General features: G+C 44.8%; 1 protein-coding gene across 1 annotated transcript; it reads right to left on the reverse strand.

Annotated features, from left to right (window-relative positions):
• Positions 1-1,146: 1,146 nt before the first annotated feature.
• Positions 1,147-24,504, reverse strand: LOC311007053 (inverted formin-2-like; the record flags this gene model as incomplete). The annotated part of the gene is made up of 22 exons (XM_084000135.1): positions 1,147-1,436; positions 1,554-1,826; positions 2,364-2,489; positions 3,649-3,730; positions 4,527-4,691; positions 5,251-5,371; positions 5,486-5,556; positions 7,502-7,615; positions 8,299-8,369; positions 8,544-8,644; positions 9,699-9,784; positions 10,027-10,129; positions 10,274-10,335; positions 10,462-10,592; positions 14,761-15,483; positions 16,317-16,449; positions 16,554-16,695; positions 17,982-18,015; positions 18,143-18,302; positions 20,564-20,679; positions 23,034-23,301; positions 24,379-24,504. The coding sequence occupies 22 exons, from the start codon at positions 24,502-24,504 to the stop codon at positions 1,147-1,149; spliced, it is 3,498 nt and encodes a 1,165-aa protein (XP_083856261.1).
• Positions 24,505-26,539: the final 2,035 nt, after the last annotated feature.

Consider the following 26,539-nt stretch of genomic DNA (forward strand, 5'->3'; position numbering starts at 1 on the left):
TTTTCACTGTTTATAATATTGTCAAATGTTTTGGTTGAATGTACAAATTTTATTGAAAATCAATCAATCAATATGATTTTCTTTACATCAATGCATTTTTTTATACATGATACTTCTATACTCTTTGTATATTTATACTTTTTTTTTTTTTCTTCCCCTGGCTCAACAGTTTTGTTCTGTATATAATAGTTAATAAAGTTAAAAAAGCTTCACACAGAGTTCGCTGACCTATCCCTGCTCTAACCTCCACGGAGGGAGGACGTCACCTCGCTGCTTACATGAAATCAAGGTGATGATGATGAAGATGAAGATGATGATGATGGTGATGATGATGATGGTGATGATGATGAAGATGAAGATGAAGGTGGTATCTATCAGGTCTGTGTGTCTTTCCTCAGTCAAACACTGGATGGCGTCGTTTCTTCACTGTGGTCCAGGTTGTCATGACAACGCCCATAAGGTGAACATGATCAGCAGCATAATTAACACACACACACACACACACACACACACACACACACACACACACACACACTGATGATGTAATAATAATAATAATGTTCTGCTTTTATTGTGAAGGAGCTCCACTCTCACTGTGACGTCATAAGTTCAAACAGGAAGGAAACGTTTCAGGTTTTCACAGTAAAACTCAGAGTTGAACCGTCAGCGAACCTTCACCATGACAACCAGACCAGATGCAACGTAAACGTAGTTAAAACAGGACGACAACAAGGCAAAGAAAGGCAGTTTTATTAAATATAACCCGTTAGTGCACATTGTCCCCTGATAAATAAAGTAAAGTAAACCAGCTGCCTGTTGCTGTCAGCTGTTCAGCTCTGAACTAGAAGAGTCATGTGTCCAGTAGCCGATAGCAGCTACATGTTTATACGTGAATTATTTTCATTTATTCTCTTTCTATTTGATCTGATTTTGTTCTGTTCTTATTCTGCTTTTATTTTAGTAATAATATTTCATTTATCTACTTGTACTTTGTGTTGATTTCAGGAGTTTATAATAAATAATAAATATAGTAGTTCTGAAGGTGAAGGTGGTGATGATGTTTCTGACCTCTGGGCTCAGTGACACAAACACACTGTCAACAACAACAACACACCTTTAAAACCACCGACTCTTTATTGTCATGTTTCACATCAAGGACAGACTCAGTCCTGTTGCCGTGGAGACGAGTCCTGGTCCGTCCACCTGGTTCTCCTGGTTCACCTGGTCCACCTGGTTCACCTGGTCCACCTGGTTCACCTGGTTCACCTGGTCCACCTGGTCCACCTGGTTCACCTGGTTCACCTGGTTCACCTGGTTCACCTGGTCCACCTGGTTCACCTGGTCCACCTGGTCCACCTGGTTCACCTGGTCCACCTGGAGCCTCAGTGAGAGACACACCTGGTCCCAGACCTGCTGGCACCTGCAGGAGGAGGAAGCTGATTGGTCAGTTCATCTGCACACACATAGACCACCAGATAGTCAGAGTCTAGACCTCTAGACCTCTAGACCTCTAGACCTCTAGACCTCTAGACCTCTAGCCCTCTAGACCGTACCTGGCTCATGGGTCCTGGACTTGGCCGGTCTGCCTGGACCCGGGTCTGGATCAGCTGTTCTGGGCTGTGATGATGTCGTCTCCTCCTCAGGACCAGAGTGCAGCTCCGGGTCCAGGACTCTGGTCTTCTCGGTCTCCGTGGCGACACCGCCAGTCTTGCCCGACCCGGATCCTGGTCCTGGTCTGGTTCCTTCTGGTGGACCGGTCGGAACCAGGACTGAGTCTGGTTCTGGTTGGTCCACGGCGGCCGACCTCTGCATGACCCCGGGGTGATCTGAGGAGCAGCACAGTCACACTCAGACTCAGAGACCAGCTGGTCTGGGACCATCAAGCGCACTGTGCTGTATAGACGTATGAAAGAATGGAATTCACTGCCTAAAAATATCAAACTAACCACTAACATAAAGTAATTCAAAATATTAATAAAAAAGTATTTAGCAAAATAGCAAAACATGGTATATTTATATGTATAATATGTTGTATATTTTTATAGATATATATATGGGTTATTATAATGTGTAAACTGCTGAATGGATCTATATGCAGTGTTTCCCATGTGCGGTGCGCCCGCACACGAGAGAGGCGGCAGGTTGAGAGGCTGACTGGCAGAGATGAGAGCTACTGAAAACCACCATCTCTGATCTCTGATCTCTGCCTGCACATAGATACACAGACACAGGCGCACGCTAAATGCGCTATATCGCTCCAACTTCACCGCAGCTAATGGGGATCCGAATAATAAACAAACAAACAAAACCAGGGACCAACTGGTCTGGGATCAGGACCAGGACCAGGTGTACTGGGTCCTCACCTGGACCTCGGCCGCCCCCCTCGGATCGCGGTCTGGTCTTCTTCAGGTTGTGGCCCTTCCTGATCTCAGCCAGCAGGTTGTCGATGATGCAGCCGCCGGCGTCCTGGTTGGACACGTCCTTCCTGACTGGAGACAAGAGGACAGAGTCTGGACCAGGTTCCTGTAGACCAGACCAGACCAGACCAGAGTCTGGACCGGCTGCTGGTCCAGATTCTGGTCTATCCACCACTTTATTTTCCCATGATCCATCGCACCTCAACGGAAGTTGGTTTTAGTAGCATTCTAGCGAGAACTGGTAGCGTTAGCAGCTAACTGGTAGCGTTAGCCACCAGTTCTAGCGAGCCGCTAACTGGTAGCGTTAGCAGCTAACTGGTAGCGTTAGCCACCAGTTCTAGCGAGCGGCTAACTGGTAGCGTTAGCGGCTAACTGGTAGCGTTAGCCACCAGTTCTAGCGAGCGGCTAACTGGTAGCGTTAGCGGCTAACTGGTAGCGTTAGCCACCAATTCTAGCGAGTGGCTAACTGGTAGCGTTAGCAGCTAACTGGTAGCGTTAGCCACCAATTCTAGCGAGTGGCTAACTGGTAGCGTTAGCAGCTAACTGGTAGCGTTAGCCACCAGTTCTAGTGAGCGGCTAACTGGTAGCGTTAGCCACCGGTGTAGGTACCAAATGTGGGGGCTCCGGGCTGCCAAAACCGTTTTGACTAAATCTGATGTTTGTTAAGTCTATAAAACGAATTATTGAACAAACATTACTATTTCTGTGTGCACGTTTTTGTAATTAGTCATGGTTAGCGTAGCCGTTAGCTTTGCTGCTGCTGACAGCTAAGCTAACAGCAGCAGTAGCTAAGCTAACAGCAGGACATCAGCTGTTAAAACCCTCCCGTTGTGGGACACGACATGAAACTACTCCAGTTAGCTCAGTCATGTTGGAACTAGGATATCTGCTGGAAAAAAAAGTATTTCATGGGCCGTATTGTTTATTGACACTGCTAACGGCTAAAAGCTAACAGCTAACGGTTAGCCCAGCTAACGTTAATCTAAAATGTTACGTTAATGAATGGAGTGTCATGGCGACACCCAGCGTCGTTCTACGGAAAGTGGTGGATAGGAACCTGGTCCAGACTCTGGTCTACAAGAATCATGTGTTTCCATGTCAACAGCACCTGAGGCTCATGGGTGTTGTAGTTTTTAGATGCATTGGCCAAAATGTAAAGTGTCAGACACACTGTGCTGCTGCACGACGGGTGAGGCTGAGATTTAAGGTGGAATGACAGAGTTGGACTCACTGATCTTCACGTCTCCTCTGAGCTTCCTCTCCTCCTCCTGCTGCTTCCTCCTCCTCTCCTGCTCCCGGCGACTCCCGTTCTCCTGGAAGAGATCAACCACCAACCACTGAGTCTGAGGGAGTTCAGACCTTCAGGCTCTTTGGGAGCGTTTCACCCCAACGAATCGCGCTTGGATGTGGAATAAAACAAGTTGTCTGAGCTCGTTTAGAAGAGCCGGTCTGGTCCCGACTCGTTTCCATTCGTTTGCAGAAACAACGTAATCGACTCAGCAACCGACACAACTGACTCCAAAAAACAAACTAGCCACACAAACTGCTGAAGGTCCATGGTTCTGAACAACCGGACGCGCTGTTTTGAGCCAAAAATACCGAGGATGACTCGAGTCGGCCTCCTTTTTTGGGAGGATTTGATTTGATTTGATTTGATTTGATTTGGATCCCCATTAGCTGATGTAGTTTACATCAACTATTCTTCCTGGGAGGGGGGTGTTCACGTCAAGTTTTGTCCAAAAATAAACACAAATGACTCGGGTTGTGATCGGGCTTCAACAGTTGGTTTGCACATGGCGGTTGTTTACAACTTTGGACCGGTTGGGACTGTTACCATGTGAACACAAACGACTCAAAAGAAGGCTACGTTTATACGGAAACGATCTGAACAGAAAACGCACAAGTCCGCGCAAAGCTTAATTTTTACGACCGCACGGACTCGGTGTCACACAACAGACTGCTCGGTGGGAAATCTTCACACTGACCTGTTATAAATGTGACACCGTTGCGCTCGACTAGACCTAACCTTCACAGTACGCCCGACTATGTGGGGGCCTTGACTCTGCTCTCTGATTGGCTGCTGGCTGTGCCGCCCTGTGATTGGCTGACCTTGATGGCTCGGAGGAACAGGCCTCTGAAGGTCTTGATGGTGTTGAAGAGCTCGTCGAGGGAGAAGTTGGTGCTGTCTTCACACAGGTAGGCGGACAGCTCTGTCCTCCTGTCCTCCACCGAGGACAACAGCTGCTGCAGCTGCTCACAGGACCGAAGGCTCTCCTGAAGGAGGAGGAGAAGACAGAGGACAGAAGACAGAGGACAGAAGACAGAAGACAGAAGACAGAAGACCTCAAGTTCCTGTCACTGTAGTGGCAAGAATGGCTGTGTGCTATAAAACCGGTCAAGTGAGCAAAATCAAAACTAATGTTTTAGAATCTTTTGGCCTGGACCAGCCTTTAGGGTTAGGCTGCTTCCTCTGCTTCACCATGCGCCTCTTTCAGGCCACGCTTTCTTCTTCCACCCCTATTCTCATCTCTATCTTGATAGCTGTATTCACATGCAGCCCAAAAATTGGAGGGGGCGCAGTGAATGTGAATGTCCTATCGTGCGCTAAGTAAAACATTTTTTGGGATGCCCTCAAATCACTTGTTTTGGGCACTAACGCTAGTGCTGGGGACTGAAAAGTTGGTAAACTGAATTTCAGAAATGTTATCTTGGCTAACGATGTGGAACAATAAGGTGGATGCACTTCAAAACACTTATTTCATGCTCCATATATTGATTTTTCGGCAGTTGTAAACAAATGCACATGGCCATGTATAGATGTTTTGCGTCTCACCTGTATGGTGGACAGGTACTGCTGCTTCAGGTCCTCGGTGGAGGAGGAGACTCTGGTCTCAGTGTTCTTCAGCTGTTTGATCAGAGTGTTGGCTTCAGACTGAACCGACTCCACGTGGAACCTGCAACACACGGACAGTCACACAGATTTTTACACCTTTAACTGTTAGTTTAGAGAGCGTCTGCTGACAGAGTTTAGAGGCGGTGGTCTATGTGGTTCGTTGAGGTTGTCTCACCCAGCAGCCGTCTCACAGACCTCCAGGTCGTCTGGCAGGTGGAGCAGGTCGGGGTGGTTCTTCTCCACCTCCTGTTGACACAAAGAACATCAGAACATAGAACTCTCTAGAGTCTAGTGATTCTGTCCCAGGCCTCGTCCACACCAACACGGGTATTTTTGAAACCAAACTTTTCTGGCCCCCGGTTAAAAAATTGTTTGCGTCCACATCACCGGTGTGATAAAAAATATCTCCGTCCACATGAGACCGCAAAATCCGCCTCAAACAATGTCATGCACATGCCAAAGCAGTAGGTGGCGATAGCACTCCTAACAGGAAGGCCATTTTAGCCAATCACAAGGAAAAACAACAATGGCTATGCTAAATGCTAAATGCTAAATAGAAAAAGATGGCATTTCCTGAAGAAAATGCGTGTGAATGCTGAAAGCAGCTGAACGCTATTGCTGAATGAGCTGAAGAAATTGTTAGAACAATGCTGAGTTAGCTGAAGAAACTGCTTAGGCAATGTTGAAAAGGCTAAAGCTAAAATATAAAACTTGAAAACTGAGAGACGAATGATGAATGACGAAAGAAAGAAAGAAGAAAAAAGAGGGAAAAAAGAGACTGAGAGAGGGGGATGATATATAGAAAGAGGTAGATAGAGAAAGAAACAAAGAAAGAAGAAAGGAAGTAAAAAGAAAGAGAAAGAGAGTAGAAAGAAAGAAAGAAAGAAAGAAAGAAAGAAAGAAAGAAAGAAAGAAAGAAAGAAAGAAGTTAAAATACAGATGAAGGGGGTAGAAGAAAGAAAGAAAGAAGAAAAAGAGATAAAAAAGAGACAGAGGGTTTGAAAGAGATAGATACCTTCCTGAACGTGGTGATGTGCATTAAATGTTTGTAGGGCAAAAACTTTTCTCACTATCACAAGTTAGAAAAGGGGGTCATTTATGCTTTTCTCAAAAAAACAGCTCCTACTTTTGAATGGGAGTCAATGAGAGGAAGAGAAGGAACTGGCTGCACTCAGAGGCTCCAAGTTCAAATACTGTAAGTCTCTCTGGTTTTTGGAGCACATGCAGAGAGAGAGGATGAGCTTGTCTACAAAAGTGGAGAAAATAATGTGTGTAGAGTGTAATTTGTGGTCGTGGTGACAGGTTAGAGAGCAAAGTGTCAGAGGATTTTTTGAACCTCTCTCACTCTAGCTGATGATGTCACCCACTCTAGGTCTGAACATTCTGCGCAATACACACTCATTATAAATTTGAATTTTGTCAGACATTTTAATGATTTTAAAACTGCCAAATATCTGAAACTGTTGAAGATATCAATAAGCTGAGAAACAGCTGAATAGTTTAAAGGTTTGTGAACAGTTTAAAAGTTGATTGAAGTATGTAGCTGAAAGTATGCTGAAGCTATAGAGGCTGAAAGAAGCACAAGATTTGAAGAGTTTGAAGACTGTTTCCATTCATTTCCTATGAGAAAAAAATTGCAGAAAAAGTTAAATATTTTAAAAAGTATAAATAGTTGAAAAGAGAAAATATAGCACAATTGTTCCAAAAAAGCTGCACGTTTTGATATATGAATTGTTGAAATAGCACAAAGTATGAAGGACTAGTTAAGTGCAGAAAAAGAGTGGAAGACGTAAGAATAAGTCTAAAGATTTGAATAACAATGTGAATGCTTTCAGCAGCATCTCAGATTTAGTGTGAATGCTTTCAGCATTCACACTAAATAGCACCCGGTAACAGCAACCAGAGACTGGAGGCTCTGCAGCAACTCCGTCAGCTGGTCACGTCTAGAGCTCCACAGGTCTCCATGGACACAACTTACTGTTTACCGTCGCACAGTGTGACGTCGAACAATGTCGTCAAGAAATTGCAGTTTTCCTCGGTTTTCCTGTCCACACGTGACTGCTGAAACCAGACTTTTCAGCCACAACTGCGGTTACGTGTGGATGAAAGAACAAACCGGTTTCAAAAATACCCGTGTTCGTGTGGACGAGGCCCCAGTCAGACCGGTGTGGTTCTGGTGAGGTTCTGGTACCTGCAGGATGTGGTGCAGCAGTGTGATCCTGGACTGGTTCTGGTTGGCCTTGGTCTCCGTCAGTCTGAGCAGCGTGCTGAGCTTAAAGCCCTCGGCGTTCCCCGTGTGGGTTCCCTGACACACACAACACCTGGTGTCATACATTGCTAACACATCAGTAGAACACCAGTAGAATCAGCCTGTGCGTATTCTCATTTGTCCAGGTCATAGTGTCTCAAAGGAGTTTTAAATCAAAAGCATCTGGACTTGGTTATTTGTCTAGGAAGATGTTTCAGACTGGGACTGGTCAGATGCTACATGAACTGATGAAGCCTCTTGGATGAAGGTGAAACGTCTTCTAGACAAACAACCAAGTCCAGTTGCTTTCGATTTAAAGGGACAACGAGGAGTTTCTATCTGGTTATAAAAAAGTCTCATGTTAATGTGGATGAATCTCCGTTACCACTTGTTAATGGTCCATTTTAGATAAATCTATGGTTTTGTCTCTATGGTTATTTTGTTATTATTAGTGGTGGTGGAAATGCTGGGCGAGCCGACCAGCGTTTCTTTACTTTCGGTTTCGTGGCGAGTCATGAGAATAACGCCGCCGTATGAATCTCCGTTTATGGTGGGAACTACGACGGTATGTGATCGTCTTCCAACCTCTGACTTTAATTCTTGATGAATGAAAACATGAGTCTGTCTTGCACCGGTCAAAGAATTTCACGGTGCGGAGGCTCATAAATGTAGTGTGGAAACACTTCACTTTTACAAAACTCCTCATTATCCCTTTAATGTTGAACATCTGTTTGACTCACGTAGTTGAGGAAGTTTCCGACGCTCAGGATGAGTTTACAGAAGCTCGGCAGACGAGTGCTCTCTCTGAGACCTGGAACAACAACAACACAACAGAAGGAGCAGATGAACCAGTGTCAGTTCTGTTGTTATTCATAATACAATACGTTGTGTGTCAGTTGGTCTGTGTGTCTGTGGTTGTGTGTCTGTGGTTGTGTGTCTGTGGTTGTGTGTCTGTGATTGTGTGTCTGTGGTTGTGTATACACACTCTGACAGGCTCGGTCCAGAACTTCAGCTTTGGGCTTCAGAGTCTCCAACACACAACTGCTCTCCTCACACAGCAGCATGCACTGGATCCTCAGGGGGTAGCTACACACACACACACACACACACACACACACACACACACACACACACACACACACACACACACACACACACACACACACACACACACACACAGAGTCAGTGAAGGAGACACTGTCTACTTCACAAAATTATTCATAATGCTTATGCCCCCCCTCTGAAAAAGTCTGTGACACTCTGCTCTGAAAACACAGCACGTCTAACTAGATCTGTTACGAGGGGTGAGTGTAGTGTAGTGTAGTGTAGTGTAGTGTAGGGGGCGGCAGTGGCTCAGGTGGTAGAGCGGGTCGTCCAATGATCAGAGGGTTGGCGGTTCGAACTCTGTCCCGGTTGCTGCCGTAGTGTCCTTGGGCAAGACACCTTACCCACCTTGCTCCTGATGGGTCGTGGTTAGCGCCTTGCATGGCAGCTTCCGCCATCAGTGTGTGAATGTGTGCGTGAATGGGTGAATGTGATGTACTGTAAAGCGCTTTGGGTATCGTTCAGGTATAGTAAAGCGCTATATAAATACAGACCATTTAGACCATTTCTTTTTCATGTGGCCATGAGTCTGAACTTATTCTATGTACAAATCCTCACACATTCTCCTGCTGGTCAAAGCGCTGGTTACTGAGTAAGCAAGTTTGCACACATTGTTGAGTATTATGTGAGTGTGGTTATTAGAGGAGGATGATTGTTATCTGTGTATTGTATGTGTATGTGTTTGAATGTGTGATGAGAGTGAGAGAGAGTGTATGTGCTGTTAGTCCCTATTGTGCACTTTATGATTTGGCGCTCCTGTTTCCCTGCTTTATTAGTGCTTTCTGTCAACTTTTTAAATATTATGGTTATTATGTCTTATTTCAATTAATCTTAATATTGTATCTGTTCCCACTTTACCTGCAGGGACGACAGGCGGAAATTAGCAATTGTTGCTATAACCTGGCTCAGAGCATCTCTTCTTGTTTTACAAGATTAATGTTTTTTATGCATTGTCCCTGTTTTAAATAAATAAATTCATTCATTCATTCAGACAGTCAGTCAGACAGGTGTGTCCTCAGGTGTATCGTCCTCCTACCTGGGGACGTCCAGCAGCTGCAGGTAAAACCGGTCGACTGAGGACAACTGGTCCCGGTCTGTCTGCTGAGACCTCAAGTTCTCTATCTGGGGACGGACAGGTGAGACAAGAGGACAGGTGAAGAGACAGGTGAGACAACAAGAGAACAGGTAAAGACACAGGTGAGACAAGAGGACAAAAGGACAGGTAAAGACACAGGTGAGACAACAAGAGGACAGGTAAAGAGACAGATGAGGGACAGTTAGGACAGGAAAATGAATGTGGAGACAGGTGAGACAGGTGAGACAGGTGAGGGACAGACAGGTGACAGGTGAGGGACAGGTGAGACCTCGTGTTTCTCCGGCAGCAGCTTCATCAGCTGTTTCAGAACCTCGACGTCAAACTTGGACCGGTCTCCGCTCCGGATCAGAGACACAAAGTCCTCGTGGGAACTGGAGGAGACAGACAGGTGAGACAGATGAGACAGGTAGAGACAGGTGAGACAGGTGAGACAGGTGAGACAGACAGGTAGAGACAGGTGAGACAGGTGAGTGTGATGTCATCACAGAGGTGTGTTTCTATTGGCTGATTTGTACCATTTGAACTGTTTGAGGAAGATGTTGAGGTTCATACTCTTCTTGGCATCGATGAAGGAAATCTGTTGGAGGACACAACAGCTGCTGATGATCGGTCGATTGATTGATTGATTGATTGATTGATTGATTGATTGATTGATTGATTGATTGATTGATTGATTGATTGATTGATTGATTGATTGATTGACCTCTTTGGGCTGGGCCCGGGTCCTGGTCCTGGTCTTGGTCTCGGTCGGCGGGAGGCTGAACAGCTGCTCGATGCTGCAGTAGTCTGGCTCCACAGAGTCGGAGCAGGTCGAGGTCCACATGGACTGGTGAGCTGAGAGAGACCACATCATGTTTAAAGGGATATTCCGGCGTAAGTTTAAGCCATGGTCCAACACACCGTAACACCGAGTTAGACCCCCCATCGAGAGATGAAGTCTGTTAACCACTAGCTTCTCCAGTTGTAGCAACTTTAGCAATGACCGCACCATAACAAACAGCGCAGTATACGGATGAACTACCCACCGATCAAAAAGCCACTTACAGCCACAAATAATGCTCAGAACAGCACCAAACGTCATAAACAGTACAAACAGGGTCCCATCCCATAATACGAGGCATCAAACATCTGTTAGCTTAGCCTGGTTTCTATTGAAAAGAGACGAAAACAACTCACCCACTCTCCTCCAGTTATACGCTATGCAGCAACTTTCCGCGTCCAGCACAGAGTCCAGGCACTGACAACACACGTCTGAGGCCGACTGGCAGCACAAACATCTGGTTTCAGCATAAACATCTGGTTTCAGCACAGACATCTGGTTTCAGCGGCCACCGACAGCACAAACATCTGGTTTCAGCACAAACATCTGGTTTCAGCACAAACATCTGGTTTCAGCGGCCACCGACAGCACAAACATCTGGTTTCAGCACAAACATCTGATTTCAGCACAAACATCTGGTTTCATCACAAACATCTGGTTTCAGCACAAACATCTGGTTTCAGCAGCCGACTGGCAGCACAAACATCTGGTTTCAGCACAAACATCTGGTTTCAGCACAAACATCTGGTTTCAGCGGCCACCGACAGGCAGTGACCACCACACTGACCACTTGATTCCCCCAGGTCCAGCACATAGTCTCCACCGCAGCTGCCCCTCTTTCACTTTTCTCCTCCATTTCCTTCAGCTCGTCTTCAGTAAACTCGGTCTCAAACTGATAGCAGCGCCCATCGAAATGAAACCAGTCGTTGTTGTTCTCAAACTCCATAAACTCAGCCGTGTCCGTGATGTTTCCTTCACTAAATTACAGACAGTCTCTTCCTGCAACGAACGGCGTCGGCGTCCTGATCGCGCGTGTTACGTCGCGTCTATAGACCACTTCGGCGTCGATGTCACAGTGACGTACTGGTGGCAGAAAAATACCGGAAGTAAGCAACAAATACACATCCTGACCATAGGTCCTGACTGTATGTCAGGACCTATGCTCAACTTTAAAAAGCAGCGCAGCTGCTTGGCTGCAGCACCACCCTAAGCTGTGATGATGAGCCCACATTAGAGGGTGAATTTTATTTAATTTTCGTAATCGCGGTGCAGAACAGTGAGTTTGGAGCTGACGAAAGGAGAGAAAAAAGAGAGTCGTGCCGCGGCGAGACCGATGAAATGCTGATTAGAGAGGGAGCGATCAGCGGTGACCCCCGCGCTGACGGACCCAGTGGAAATTGGGGTGATACAACGACTGCTGAGGAGGAACTATAAAGAACTCAGCTGTGATTTAAACTAGGACCTAAACCGAGTCGAGTAGAGCCGAGCTGTAACTGTGTAGTGGAGAAGCGGCAACACACGCGCGTCCCCTCAGATGCGGCTGCATCTCCAGGTCACTGGTGTGTGAGTGTGAGAGAAATAAAAGCTCTGACTTGCTTGGGCAGACGTTGTTTGGTGTCACCCGCTGATTTGCACATGTAGGCTACAATATCTAGACCCCGAATATAAGACGACCCGTTTACAACTTTTTTTTCGACGGAAAAAATACTCTTATCAGTCAGTGTATAAAATAGATATTGCGTGCATCGTTTAGGGATTTTTATTAAACATTTACTGTTTAATTCAGTGTAAACGTTAACACGTGTACACGTTCACCCTCTTATTCATTTATTTTGACATTCATTCATTCATTCATTTTTACACACATCGGGTCATGAGCGGTGTCCCTAGCAACGGTCTGTGATATATAGCCTAACAACGGTCTGACTAATACAGAAATAACAGACATGGATCCGTTAAATAAACTGTAATATACAGCCATACAAGTAGGCTACAGTTTGCTGTCAGTATATAGCCTACCGTAGTTGATGGACTTGATGATCGCCCACGCAGCGTTTTGTGTCCCTAGGCAGTACGTCGGTCCGTAACACACAACACACTCCGTTGCTAATCGTTAACTTAGCCTACTCAGGTATGACAACCTGTTTTCTGTTGACAAAACATTAAAATAATCAGAGAAGGCCTCTGTATGATCCATCTTCCTCTGATTTGATCGCTCTTGATGCCGGCTTTCCACTGTTGACACCAGATCAGCTGTCACGTTCTGCCACCAGTGAAGCCCCGCCCACAACATACGTCATCAATGTTTATAAACATAGAAATGGTCTATACTCGCGCTTGTTTACGTGATTCTCTCCGTTCATTTCCCTGTGAACACTCGATAATAACTTTTATAAACTGATGAAGATACATAGGAACTTAGCTGCATTATATGGAGTAATACACACACATTCATCCTTGAGCTGCGGGACTCTACTTCACTCGGTAATCGCCTCCACGCCAGCTGACTACCTGTAACCATGGCTACAACAGCTGACTACCTGTAACCATGGCTACAACAAGCAGACATCACAGATAGGATCTGGGGGAATCAAGTGGTCAGTGTGGTGGTCACTGCCAGTCGGCTGCTGAAACCAGATGTTTGTGCTGAAACCAGATGTTTGTGCTGAAACCAGATGTTTGTGCTGAAACCAGATGTTTGTGCTGAAACCAGATGTTTGTGCTGCCAGTCGGCCTCAGACGTGTGTTGTCAGTGCCTGGACTCTATGCTGGACACGGAAAGTTGCTGCATAGCGTATAACTGGAGCAGAGTGGGTGAGTTGTTTTCGTCTCTTTTCAATAGAAACCAGGCTAAGCTAACAGATGTTTGATGCCTCGTATTATGGGATGGGACCCTGTTTGTACTGTTGATGACGTTCTGAGCATTATTTGTGGCTAGTGGTGGCTTTTTGATTGGTTGCGCGTGGATCCGTATACTGCACTGTTTGTTATGGTGCGGTCATTGCTAAAGTTGCTACAACTGGAGAAGCTAGCGGTTAGCAGACTACATCTCTCGAGGGGGGGTCTAACTCGGTGTAACAGTGCGTTGGACCATGGCTTAAACTTACGCAGGAATATCCCTTTAAAGGGACAGTTCAACATTTAGTCAGATCCTCCCTCTAGCAGTAGGTTTGTTACCTTTAATTGTCGGTGCAAGCTGTTTTTAGAACGGTGGAGCAGAGCCGTGAGCTGCTCAGAGCTACGCTACGGAGGCTCATTATGGGATTTCTTGGTTTCCCTCATCAAACTCATCAAATACACAATCCAACAACTCCACAACGCTCTGGTGGACAAGTTGTGAGCTGCACATTCACCACGCTATGAGATAATAACACAACTTTACCAGACAGAGTTGTTGTAGAGGGAAATGCAGCCGGAATTACATTCCAGACACGGCAGCTGGAGTTGTCGGATTGTGTATTTAGTTTATTTAGCCTCTGTTGCGTTAGCTGAGCAGCTCACGTCTCTGCTCCACCGATCTATAAATAGCTTGCACCAACAATTAAAGTAGAGTAGAGTAGAATATACTTTATTCATCCCTAGGAGGGAAATTCAAATTAGTCCAGTAGCTCACACGACAATGACACAAAAAAGAAAGAAAGATGGAGCAGGGCCGAAAGGTAACAAACCTACTAGGGGTGGGGAAAAATATGGACATGGCAATATATCGTGATATTTTGTATCGCGATACGATCGATATATCGATTTTTTTCAAATAATAAATCATGTTTCAGACGTAAATCCAGTACGACTTCTGCACCTCTGCTCCTCGAGGTGTCGCTGTACTGCTACCTCAGACAGTGTGTTGTTCATGCAGATATGTTGTTGTTATGTAACTTACACTTGTATAGTTACAATAAAATGGCACGGATAATTTAAATAACATTGTTTTGACTCAGTTTGTCCCATGAATTATCACTATCATCTGATGTACATAGCTACAACTCGGATTTTAAGATGCATAATGCCTTTTACATTTTTCAGTGAACTATGTAGAATATCGCAATATAAATATCATATCGTATCGTGACTCACGTATCGTGATGCATCGTATCGTGAGGTCCTTGGCAATGCCCACCCCTAGAACCTACTGCTATGACTATAGAGATTATGTGATGACCTGGTCTAGACCACTTCACTGACCTGTCAGCGCTCGGGTCGGGAGCTTCTGCCAGTTCAGCTTCTTCATGCGCAGGGTGGGGCAGGGGGTGGGGCTTGTGGGGAGGGGGGCGCCGTAACACGACCCCAGACCCTGAACCGCCTGAGCCATGATGATGTCACCTGGAGGAGGGGGAGGGGCTCCCATACCAGGTAAAGGAGGGGGAGGGGGAGGAGCTCCCATACCAGGTAAGGGAGGGGGAGGAGGAGGGGGAGGAGCTCCCATACCAGGTAAGGGAGGGGGAGGAGGAGGGGGAGGAGCTCCCATACCAGGTAAGGGAGGGGGAGGAGGAGGAGCTCCCATACCAGGTAAGGGAGGGGGAGGAGGAGGGGGAGGAGCTCCCATACCAGGTAAAGGAGGGGGAGGGGGAGGAGCTCCCATACCAGGTAAGGGAGGGGGAGGAGCTCCCATACCAGGTAAGGGAGGGGGAGGAGGAGGGGGAGGGGGAGGAGCTCCCATACCAGGTAAGGGAGGGGGAGGAGGGGGAGGGGGCGTGGCCTTGGTCTCAGGTGAGGTGGAAGTGGGAGGAGCTTGAGGCTCGGCTGAAGTGGGAGGAGCTTGGGACTCGGCTGGCCCTGATTGGCCCGTAGGACCGTCGGGCAGCCGGGTCTGCACCGCCCGGTCGACGGTCCGGACCCTGTGATTGGCTGAGAGCGCCTTGTGGGGGAGGAGCCTCTCCAGCACACAGGAGACTGAGTCCAGATCAGCTGCCAGACAGAAACACAGAGACAACCGTCCGCATCATCGATGACATCACTGATCAATCATCAATATAATCAATAATCTATCCACCATTTTCTGGAGAATGCCGCTGGGTGTTGCCATGACGCTCCATTCCACCGTTACTGTATTGTTGATAGCATAGACTGGTTGATAGACATCGGCCGTGACGACTTTATTTATAATCATCACCTAATTTTAATGAGAACAATACGGACGAGGTTTTAGCTTTATGTCACATTTTCACGTCACTATATCACTGTTGTTACTACACTAGTCTATAAAACGAATTGTTGAACAAACATTTTAGATTAGCTGGGCTAACCGTTAGCCTTTAGCTGTTAGCAGTGTCAATAAACAATAACTCAATAAACGGCCCATGAAAAACATATCTTCTCCAGCGGATATCCTAGTTCCAACATGACTGAGCTAACTGGAGTAGTTTCATGTCGTGTCCCACAACGGGAGGGTTTTAACAGCTGACGTCCTGATGTTAGCTTAGCTGCTGCTGTTAGCTGTTAGCAGCAGCAAAGCTAACAACTACGACAACCATGACTAATTACAAAAACGTGCACACAGAAATAGTAATGTTTGTTCAATAATTCGTTTTATAGACTTAACAAACATCAGATTTAGTCAAAACGGTTTTGGCAGCCCGGAGCCCCCACATTTGGTACCTACACCGGTGGCTAACGCTACCAGTTAGCCGCTAACGCTACCAGTTAGCCGCTCGCTAGAATGCTACTAAAACCCACTTCCGTTGTTGTGTGACGCAATGGATCATGGGAAAATAAAGTGGTGGATAGATCTAGAGACTCACGGTCCTGAGCCAGCAGCATGGCCCGGTCCGCCAGCTGCTCCAACGCCGACCAGACGGCCGCTCGGCCCGGATCCACCAGCAGCAGCGCCTGAAGGATGGACAGCAGCTGGACAGAGGAGGGACGGCTGGACACCTGGAGAGGAGGAGGAGGAGGTCAGACAGGAGGAGAAGAGGAGGAGGAGGAGGAGAAGGAGTAACAGGAGGTGCAGAAGGATGAGGAGGAGGAGGAGCAGTGACCTTGGTGAGGACGGAGGTGAAGACCTCCTGGTGGCTGCTCATGTCGACTCCTCCATACAGTCTCTCCATCTCCTCCTCGTCCTCCGCCAGAGACTCCTCGAACCCGTCACACTGGACGTTCAGGTCCTGGTCCTCCGTCTCCCTGGAAACACAGGACAAAAATCAATAACCAATACGAGTACAATAATCAACTAGAAATTGTATTTCCTGAAGGAAATACATGTGAATGCTGAAAGCAGCTGAACGTCATTGCTGAATTAGCAAACGCAATTGACAAGTAGTGATGAACATGCAACGGTATGACCAAGGGAGGAATCGAACCAACAAGCTCATGGTCAGTAGACCTTTACTCTGCCACTAGGCCACAGAGAGCACACAGTCGTCTTAGAGCAGCGGTGGAAACAAGAAACATAAACATGTTAAGACAAACCAAGATAGAAAGAGGTAAAGAGGAAAGGTGGGGGGCATATGCATTATCAAGGTTGCTCATGCATCACATAATATGCAGAGTTTCTCACCGCCATGATTTATAGACTGTGGAATGATAGCTGAATGATATTGCATTGGCATTGAGGGAAGTTTTGAACCTGCAACCTTAGGATCATCAGCCCAGTGATCTAACCACTTGACTATAGTCTCGTGTCTCAGGCTGCATTTAAAAAATATTAAAAATTATTCTCTAAGTGTCTTTGTGTTTTTGACCAGATTGTTAGCCAGAAGACAAGTGTGGCTACAAACTGTGGCCAATCCTTGTGTGTAGAGTGTCATTTGTAGCTTTGGTGGCAGTTTAAGAAGAAAAGTTCCAGTCGCTTTTTTTGGGCTCTTCTGCACTCTAGTGATGATGTCACCACTCTGATCAAACGCAATACACACTCATTGAAAAGTGTGAAATTAGTCAGAAATGCACATGTCCTTTTTAAAGGATTTATCTCAAAAACGGTGCATGATATGAAAAAGTTGTACACAGGTTGAATACATAAGAAGTTTGTCTACAACTCAGAATTTGAATGAAGCCTGTAGGTGAAAGTATGTGGAAGCAAATGAGGTTCAAAGTAGGACCAGTAGTTTCAGAGTTTGAAGACTGTTCCAATGTATTTCTAATGGGACAAAAAAATCAAAACTTTTTGAATATTTTAAAAAGTATAAATAGTTAAAAAGAGAAAAGTCACTCCAATAATGTCCAGAAAGTCCAGTTGCACGATTTGAAATCTGAATTGTTGAAATAGCACAAAGTATGAAGGACTAGTTAAAGACCAAAAAAGGGAAGAAGAACTCGGAATAAGTATAAAGACCCGACCCGAAGAACAATAGTGTGAATGCTGAAAGCAATAACTGATACGAGTCCTCAGTCTCCAGGGAGACGGAGGACTCGTATCATTGATCATTGATTATTGATCGGGGTTGTAGAGGAAGGGGAGCTGTGTGTACCTGAGTCTGGGCAGCAGGTCCAGGAGCTGCAGTCCTGCAACAACAGTGAGAAGATAACATCCCATCATTTCAACATGTCCCATCATTTCAGCACAGAGATGGATGTCGTAGCAACCCCTGTATCGCCGTAGCAACCCTGTGTTGCCGTGGCAGCGTCGTACCGATGAACTCGTGCCTCAGCCGGCTCCTCCTCCTCAGCTCCTCCTCTCCAAACAGCAGCACGTTGATGACGCTCATCAGCGCCACCATGTAGGCCACGTTGTCGGTGGCGTGCAGCTCGTTCATGACCACACTGAAGCGGTACTGCTGCTTCTTCAGGCTCTGAGCAACACAACAACAACACAATCAACAACACAACAACAACACAGACAGTTTATACAGACAGAGAGAAAACTGACGACGCTCTGAGTCGGTGGCGTCTTCTTCCTGGTCTCCTGGTGTATAAACCCTTTAGAAACCTCAACTAACTGACTTCCCTTTGTTCAGGACAGCCTGGGCTTTCAGGATATTCATTCTGTATAGGAATGTAGAATGTGTATTTCTAGTCAAAACAATCTCATTATAATTAAAATAAGACTCATCACATTAAAAAGTAGCTTGTTTTTAGACACTTTTTACTTCTTTCAAGCAGATTTTCACTTTAAGAAAAATCTGATAGTGGAGCAAGTTTTTCCCCGTACATTGTATACATATACTTATGTATTTAAAAGAAATGTACAATAGTGTGTACATAGTACATTTATGTATACAAATTTAGTGCAATATTAGACACACATCTGCATGTGCATCGTGTGTCATGGGCATAGAGCAGTTTAAGTCAATCCTGCACTTTACTGGGGCATCTTGCAATCAGAATAAATTTAATCTTGCACTCGTCACTTTAGCACAAAGCACTTTAATTAGCACTGTAGCACTTTATAACTGTTCTGTAATCTCTTGGTCCCCTTAATACCTTTCTGGCCAATTAATATACGTATGTTGCTCATGTGATATATGTTTGTGTCAGATGTCAAGGTGTTACCATGATGCATTGTTCTATTGTCGTAGTCCTGCCTCTTGTGCTTTTATCTTCATTGTTTTTATGTCTAACATCAACCTGCCAATGGGACTGGGGATGGAAATGAGCCACTTGGCTACAATCCCACATATTTACACAACAATGTTAATCAATATGTACTGTTCCCATTTTAAAAATATAAATATATCTGAATCTGAAATTCAGTTAATGTTTAACCACGTAGCACAATAGAAGTTCAGCCCTGTCAGGGCCACACCCCCACGTGTTCTGGTTCTTATCGGCCGTCACACCCTCATGGTACACACAACACACATCACACAACACACTGACCACATCCTGAGGTGTTGAGGTCCTGAGCTGTTACCACGGGGACTGGGACTGGGACTGGGACAGGGACAGGGACAGGGACAGGGACTGGGACTGGGACTGGGACTGGGACTGGGACTGGGACTGGGATTGCTCATGCAGCTCTGTAGCCACGGCTAAACTCAGGGTTCCTACACATTTGAAATTTCCAAATTCCAGACTTTTTCCAGACCCTAATTTCCAGACTTCTCGGTAAAAAAATCTAATAATTTGTGATATTTAAGTAAATAGATAGATGTGCATAATATAAAAAAAATCATGCAATCCATCATTTATTTTCATTATTCTGAATGGGTCTGCTATTATGCAACCAAATCATTTCCAGGAGATTGTAGCTAGATACAAAATAATTAACCCCAATAACTTCAGATAAGACCAAACCAAGATAAGATTAATAAAATAAAATAAATATATTTCCATACAATAGTTTCCATTTTCCATACTTTTACAGACCTGGAAATGTATAAATTCAAATTCCATACTTGCGTAGGAACCCTGTAAACTTCATCGTGTGACTTCTCTAGAACTTTCCATTGAGACAATTCAATCATGGAGCTCAGGTAGAAGAACCCAACATGGTCCCAACAACAGCAGCTGTGGGGTCGATTCCAACCGGCCCGCTGACCTTCCTGTCTATTTCCTACACTATCGAGTCTAAAGTTTAAACACCCAAAACACAGAACATCCTCCTGACCAATGACCACACTTTTTACACAACCTATAGACGGGTTTCTGTGCAACATCATGGCAGATGTGCAACGTGCAGCCAGACGGCAGAAAGCAGGACATTTCTCATTATTTACAAGCAGAGTCAAGCAGAAAACGAAAAGGACAAGGAGTTGTTGTGGTGTTAACTGCACAAACTGGCAAAAGGATGGATGGAAACTGTATAATAAACCGAGGAGATCTCATCCGTTTGCCAAAAAAAGAAGAAGATTATGGCTCTAGGCCGTTAAAAGGGCAGACTGGGGTCCTGAAGGTCCTGAAGGCAGCGAAAGTCTGTGCAGCACCGGTGTCATAAAACTACAAATAATATACTTTTTTTTTTTAAATTAAAAAGTTTTGCACACACAGACTTATATGCACGCAAATTGTTGTTTGTGTACACACTATGAGATAACTGCTAATGTCGGGCCATATGACAGCTGCCATTTGGACAGAACCAGTAGAACCAGTAGAGCCCAGTAGAGACCGGTACCTTGTAGCAGTCGAAGGCGTCCAGGGCCAGCTGGTGTCCTCGAGGGTGGAACAGAGCCAGAGCCGCCAACAGCTCAAACACCTGCATCTTCACCATCACGTTGGACGTGTCCAGAGCTGAGGACACACGGGGACACGGCTCAGTGACTCCACAACAACCAAGGAGAGGATGGAGACTAGAGGTGGGAATCTTTTACTATCTCACTATTAGATTTGATTCTGAGTTTTGGGGCTACGATTCCATTCAAAGTCGATTTTTGATTCAAAACGATTAGATTCCTAATGATTTCTGCTTCAGTCTGTTGGTGTTAAAGGATCTTCATGATCTACTCCAGTCTGCTTTACAAGACAGAACGACTGAAGTGTCTTTTTCACATTCATTGAGTTTTAAACATTTATCCATGTTTAGATGGAATTGTTGAAACTGTTGAATAAAAGCAATATCACATATTGCTTAAAGGTTGACTATGTAGAAATACAAGAACAACAACAGAAAAAGAATTCCAGCAGTCGATTGCCAGACCGTTGCTAGGTAAAACGGGCCGTTGCTAGGGACTCCGCTCTGATCAGAGGACAGCAGAGGAGGAGGACTAAGCAGGATATTTACCTTATGTTTCATTTTTACCGTCATTAACAGCATAATAAATGACTTGTAGCTTGTTACAGGGAGAGTGGAGGCTCTCTGCCTTCCACACCGCTGCTGCTCAGAGCCTCCGCTGTCACTGCTGGTTACACCCCGCCTTTCCGAAGCCCCGCCTTTCCGACAATAGACTTCCATTCATCGTAATAGCGGGGTTTTCTATTTTTTCTAAAGACCCCGCTACTCCGAAAAGCCTATTGGGGGAAACCCCCAGTGCTCAGTGCGCATTGATCCTTTTTTCCTTTTTGGGGTCAAACGGATCATGTGCATAATTAACTGCAAAACAAGCAAATACTTCATATTAATGACATATAATGTTCATTATGCTTCTAGCCTGTCTAGCCTCTACCTGGTCTTTTTACTAAACTTAACCAACTCCTTTCTTCATTGCCTAAACCCAACCAAAGCATCTCCATCAGTCAGCTGTCAGCACGAGCGGCGGCTTCAGCAGCCTCGCGCCCGTGTGGGCTCAAGCCGGCTTCAGCCGCGCTCGAGCAGAGCAGAGGGGGAGAAAAAGAAAAAAAGTGTATTTCTTTTACTGTGTCGGGGAGAAAGTGATCTGCCCAGTCTCTGAGCAGCACGTTTCACAGACAAGCCACAAAGCAGAATGTAAACAACGTCACGCGGTTCAGCACCTTGGACAGCTGCGGGGGGGAGGAGGGGGTGTCGGAGTAGCGGTGTTTCGAAGTGGGGGTATTTCGTAACAGCGGGGTGTCGAAGTGGAGGTGTGTCGGAGTGGAGAGCTGTCCCCGTCACGGCTCTCGTCAAGTTGGAAAAAAAAAAAAAAAAAAGGAGCTCCGTGGCACCGAAAGTCCGCGACGATAAACGTGTTTATGACAGATAAGACTACACAAATACAGCCATCCTAACAAGTATATGATAATCCATTGATCCACCGATTGATTATTAAAAAGGCTTGGTTGGAAACAAACGCATAGGACCGGGAGGAGGCAGGAAAACAGCGGAGAACTGAGCCACATGTCGGCTACAGGCAGCTACGAATGTAAACAGAACGTTGACAGATAGTCAGTTGTCGAGCCCGTCAAAAAAATTAAAAATAATAATTCAGACTAAAAAAATTTTTTGTGGAAAAGCAATACTTTCATTCTGTACCCCTCTAAAGGCCCCATGGATGTATTATTTTTGAAAAAATATAGCTTTTAATAAATATTCTACATATTCAACCTTTAAGTAACAAAATTAAAAGTGCTTCTTTATTAAAAAAAAATAGTGCAGTTAATTAAACATGCTGCCTTTTAAATTCTAAGGAAATGGAGCCGACAGCAGCAGATGCAATTTTGGGACATTTTATAGAGAGACACTAGGGCTGGGCCGATACGCTTTTGTGCCGATTTGATTCTCTAATGATTTTTGGGTCCCGATTCGATTTAAATTGCGATTCTGATTAAACAAGTATTGCGATTTTATATTTCAATTATTGTGATTTTCTTTCCTTAAACAAGAGCAGGTTGAACCAAACACTTGACAATACATCATAAGTCATATTTACAAAAATCAATACACACATCACATCAGTTTGTCTGTTGTGTTGGTTTGTTCACATAGATATCTGAGAACAAACGAATACAACAGGCCGGTTTGACTTTGTCGAGTGTAATGGCACAGAATACATGATCGTACAATAAAGATTGGTCGTCCCAAAAAAAAAAAAAAACTAACTAATAATAATAATAAAAAATTTAAATGAAATTAAAAAAATGGAGAAAAAAAAATCGATTTTCATATGAGAATCTATTGCCAGAAAAGAATCGTGATTAATATAAAAATGGATGTTTGTCCCGGCCCTCATGGAGAGCAGAGAGCCTCTCACCCTGCAGCAGCGTCCTGACGTAGCCCTCGTGGTCCAGGATGAAGTGCAGTCCGGCCGCTGAGTTCATGACGGCTCGGATGCAGCCGACGCAGGTGAGCTGCAGCAGAGCGTCGGCGATGCGGGCGCCGCCGCGGCCGCGGCCCGACAGCCGCTCCAACGCCTCCATCAGCAGGTCCAGACCTCTCAGCTCCAGGAACTGAAGCATCCAGACCTGGTCGCTGGTCTCCAGCCTCCGCCGCAGACCAGAGTAGTTCACCACGCTGGGGACCTGCAGGGGAGGAGCTCTGGTTGTCTTTAACATCACACTGATCGATGCATGGAAATCCACTGCTATGGAAGCCCGGAGCGGCCAAGTATTTTAATAACTGTATGTTTCTTTCTGATATGAAATATGTCTTGAGTGTTTGTGATGTGTGAGAGGGTGTATTATGTTTAGAACGCTATGTAAATGGATAATTCTTATCTATCTATTGTTCTTATTCACCGGCCCAGGGGCGACGGATGGAAAGTAGCTAGTGAGATAAATCCGCTACAAGGCATCTCTTCTCATTTAGAGACTAATGTTATTTTGTACATTGTCCCTGATACAAATAAACTTATTAAACTAAACTTAAGTAACAACACCAAAAAATGTTCTTCTTTCAAATGTATGATGATAATATTTCTGTTACTTTCATAACATTTCTAAACTCCAGATAAAAATGATTTGGCGAGACATTACAGGCAAAAACAACAATTTTGAGATTTTGAGGGATAGTTCAACATTTTGGCAAACTGGCCCATTATTAGGGGTGTGCATTGGCACTGCACTCACGATTCTATTCGATTACGATTCACCAGGTAACGATTCGATTCGATTCGATTCTATGATCCATTGTGATGCATTGCAATGGATCACAATTCTACTGCACACAACCAAGCACTGGTCGACCAAAAAATCATTAGCCGACCCAAATTTCACTGGTCGATTGGTCGCAGGAAAAAACAAACAAACCTTTGGAGCCGTGTCTTGTCAATATTAACTCAAAATCTATATGACTGAACTAGGCTATATGAAAGACTATGGGGCTTTTATTTTGAAGGGGCCATATACAGGAAGTCGTGACACATTTTTGTTGTTTTTGTTGTGCACAGCAGGTCTCTCTCTATCTCTCTCTCTCTTTTTTGTCAAAAGCGCACGGCCGGACTCATGAGCGTTAATTAATTAAAAATGTTGAACTATCCCTTTAACATGTCTTCTTTCAGACTAGAGGAAAGAAATGGTAGAAATGAAACATAGTGCTAACATAGTGATAGTAACATCCCATAGTTCCTCCCTCTGACCACCAGGGGGCACTCTTCCTACCTGCAGCAGGCGGATGCAGAGCTCGGCGTCGGCGTTCTCCAGATTGGCCTCCAGGGCGTCGGGGTCGAGGGCGGGGCCTCCGGTCAGACGCTCCTTCACCGCCCCCCATTTGTTTCTTGCTGCCATGACGACGACTGAGAGACTACACAGAAGATTAGAGAGAAAGCAAAGTTAGAAATCAGCGCTGCTCTGATTGGCTCAGCTGCCTGGGTTGGCCCCGCCCACCAACATGATGACCTCACACCTCATAAATTCAATTTTAATTTATTTAAAAGGGACAGTGTACAGTTCAAACATAAATGTTGTCATTTGATGCACTGCACCAGATTATAGCTGTAAGCTCATTTGCATCTGTAGTCCGTTGGCAGGTCACATTAAAAATACAACACAATAACAGGACAGATAAAACAGTAGACAGGGATAAAGCAGCGCTTCTCTAACGGTTTTACACCAAAGACCCTAAACTGGCACAAAACTAGACCACGGACCCCGAAGCAAACACCAGAAATACACAAGCATTTGTTCTGAGGCTGAAGAACGTGACTTTTTTAGTCAATGTTCATTCAAATGGCCAATGGAGTGAATTAGTGGAAATATTGTAGAGAAAAAGTGGTATTTTTCCAAAAACTTTTAAACATTTCTAGAAAAAAGTGGTAAAAATTCTCAAAAACAAACGTAAAATAGAAAAAATCTAGAAAAAGTGTGACAGGTGTTTCAGGCTCCGCCCACTTTGTTTATTTCACTCTGATGTTGTTGTTTTCTTCTTACTGGTGGTTTTTATTTCACAACCTGAAGTCAGCACGGTCACTTCCTGTTTGTGAGCGGCTGCTGGTCTCATGTGGATCTGGATTTGCTGAGTCGTGCAGAGTTCATGGTTTCAGTGCTGAGTCACCACAGACTGGGTCCTGTGACCGAGTCTCAGGCCGTCGGTCTGTCGTTGAGTCTCTTCAGTCCACTTCAGTCTGCTCTGCTCCCTAGACCTGGTTCTGACGCGGTCCACTCAGGACCTGGTTCTCACACTGCAAAAACTCAACATCTTACCAAGAATATTTGTCTTATTTCTAGTCAAAACAAATCTCATTCTACTTAAAATCAGACTCATCACATAAAAAGCAGCTTGTTTTTAGACACTTTTTACTTCTTTCAAGCAGATTTTCACTTGGAATAAGTAAAAAAATCTGATAGTGGAGCAAGTTTTTCTTTCTTATTACAAACACAAAAAACTTGTTTCACTGGCAGATTTTTCTACTTATTTCAAGTGAAAATTAGTTTGAAACAAGTGAAAATGATCTAAAAACAAGTTCATTTTTAGGTGAAGAGTCTTATTTTAAGTGGAAAGAGATTAGTTTTGACTAGAAATAAGACAAATATTCTTGGAAAGATGTGGAGTTTCTGCAGTGTACTGAGACCTGGTCCCTGTTCAGTTCCTGACCCCATGGACAGAGTCACTGGAGGTCACATGGACCAAGACTCAGACTCAGACTGAAACTGAAACTGAGAGACCAGAGACCAGAGACCAGTTGTTCATAATAATCTGATCAGATTCTGGATCAAATGTTGAAAATGTGTTGATCAGAACTTTGTAGTGGGATCAGGAAAACTTTGATCCAGAACCTCAGGATGATTCTGATCCAGTTTGGTGGATTCAGGAACAACATGGGATTTAGATTCAAATAAACAACATTTATCATGTCACATATTTATACATTTATTCATTTAATAGCCTATTAATATATATAATATTAATATAATATTAATTAATAAAGGAACTTTAGATTATTACACAGATGGAGAACTTTCACCAAACTACTGGAGAATTAAATGACATTTGAAGTTTGAATTTGAAACAGATGGAAAAATATTCACAATGAAGTGAATGTATTTGATGTGTTTAAAGCTGTTGAACATCTGGTTTCTATCAGCTCCAGGGTGAGATGCAGATCAATGAGAGAACTGATCAGATCAGTCAGTGATCGATAAGAGACAGAACAAACAGGACCAGCACCAGCTGACCTCTGACCTCTGACCTCTGACCTCAGAACAAACACCGTCTGTCTAGTCCTCCAGTCAGCTGATCCCAGGTCAGCTGACCCGCCACAGCCCGACACAGGGACCAGTGTTGGACCGGACTGAGCTCATCCTGACGACAGTCTAGTCACAC

The sequence above is a fragment of the Trachurus trachurus genome (genome assembly GCF_905171665.1).
Source record: "Trachurus trachurus genome assembly, chromosome: 24".
NCBI classification, from domain to species: Eukaryota; Metazoa; Chordata; class Actinopteri; order Carangiformes; family Carangidae; genus Trachurus; species Trachurus trachurus.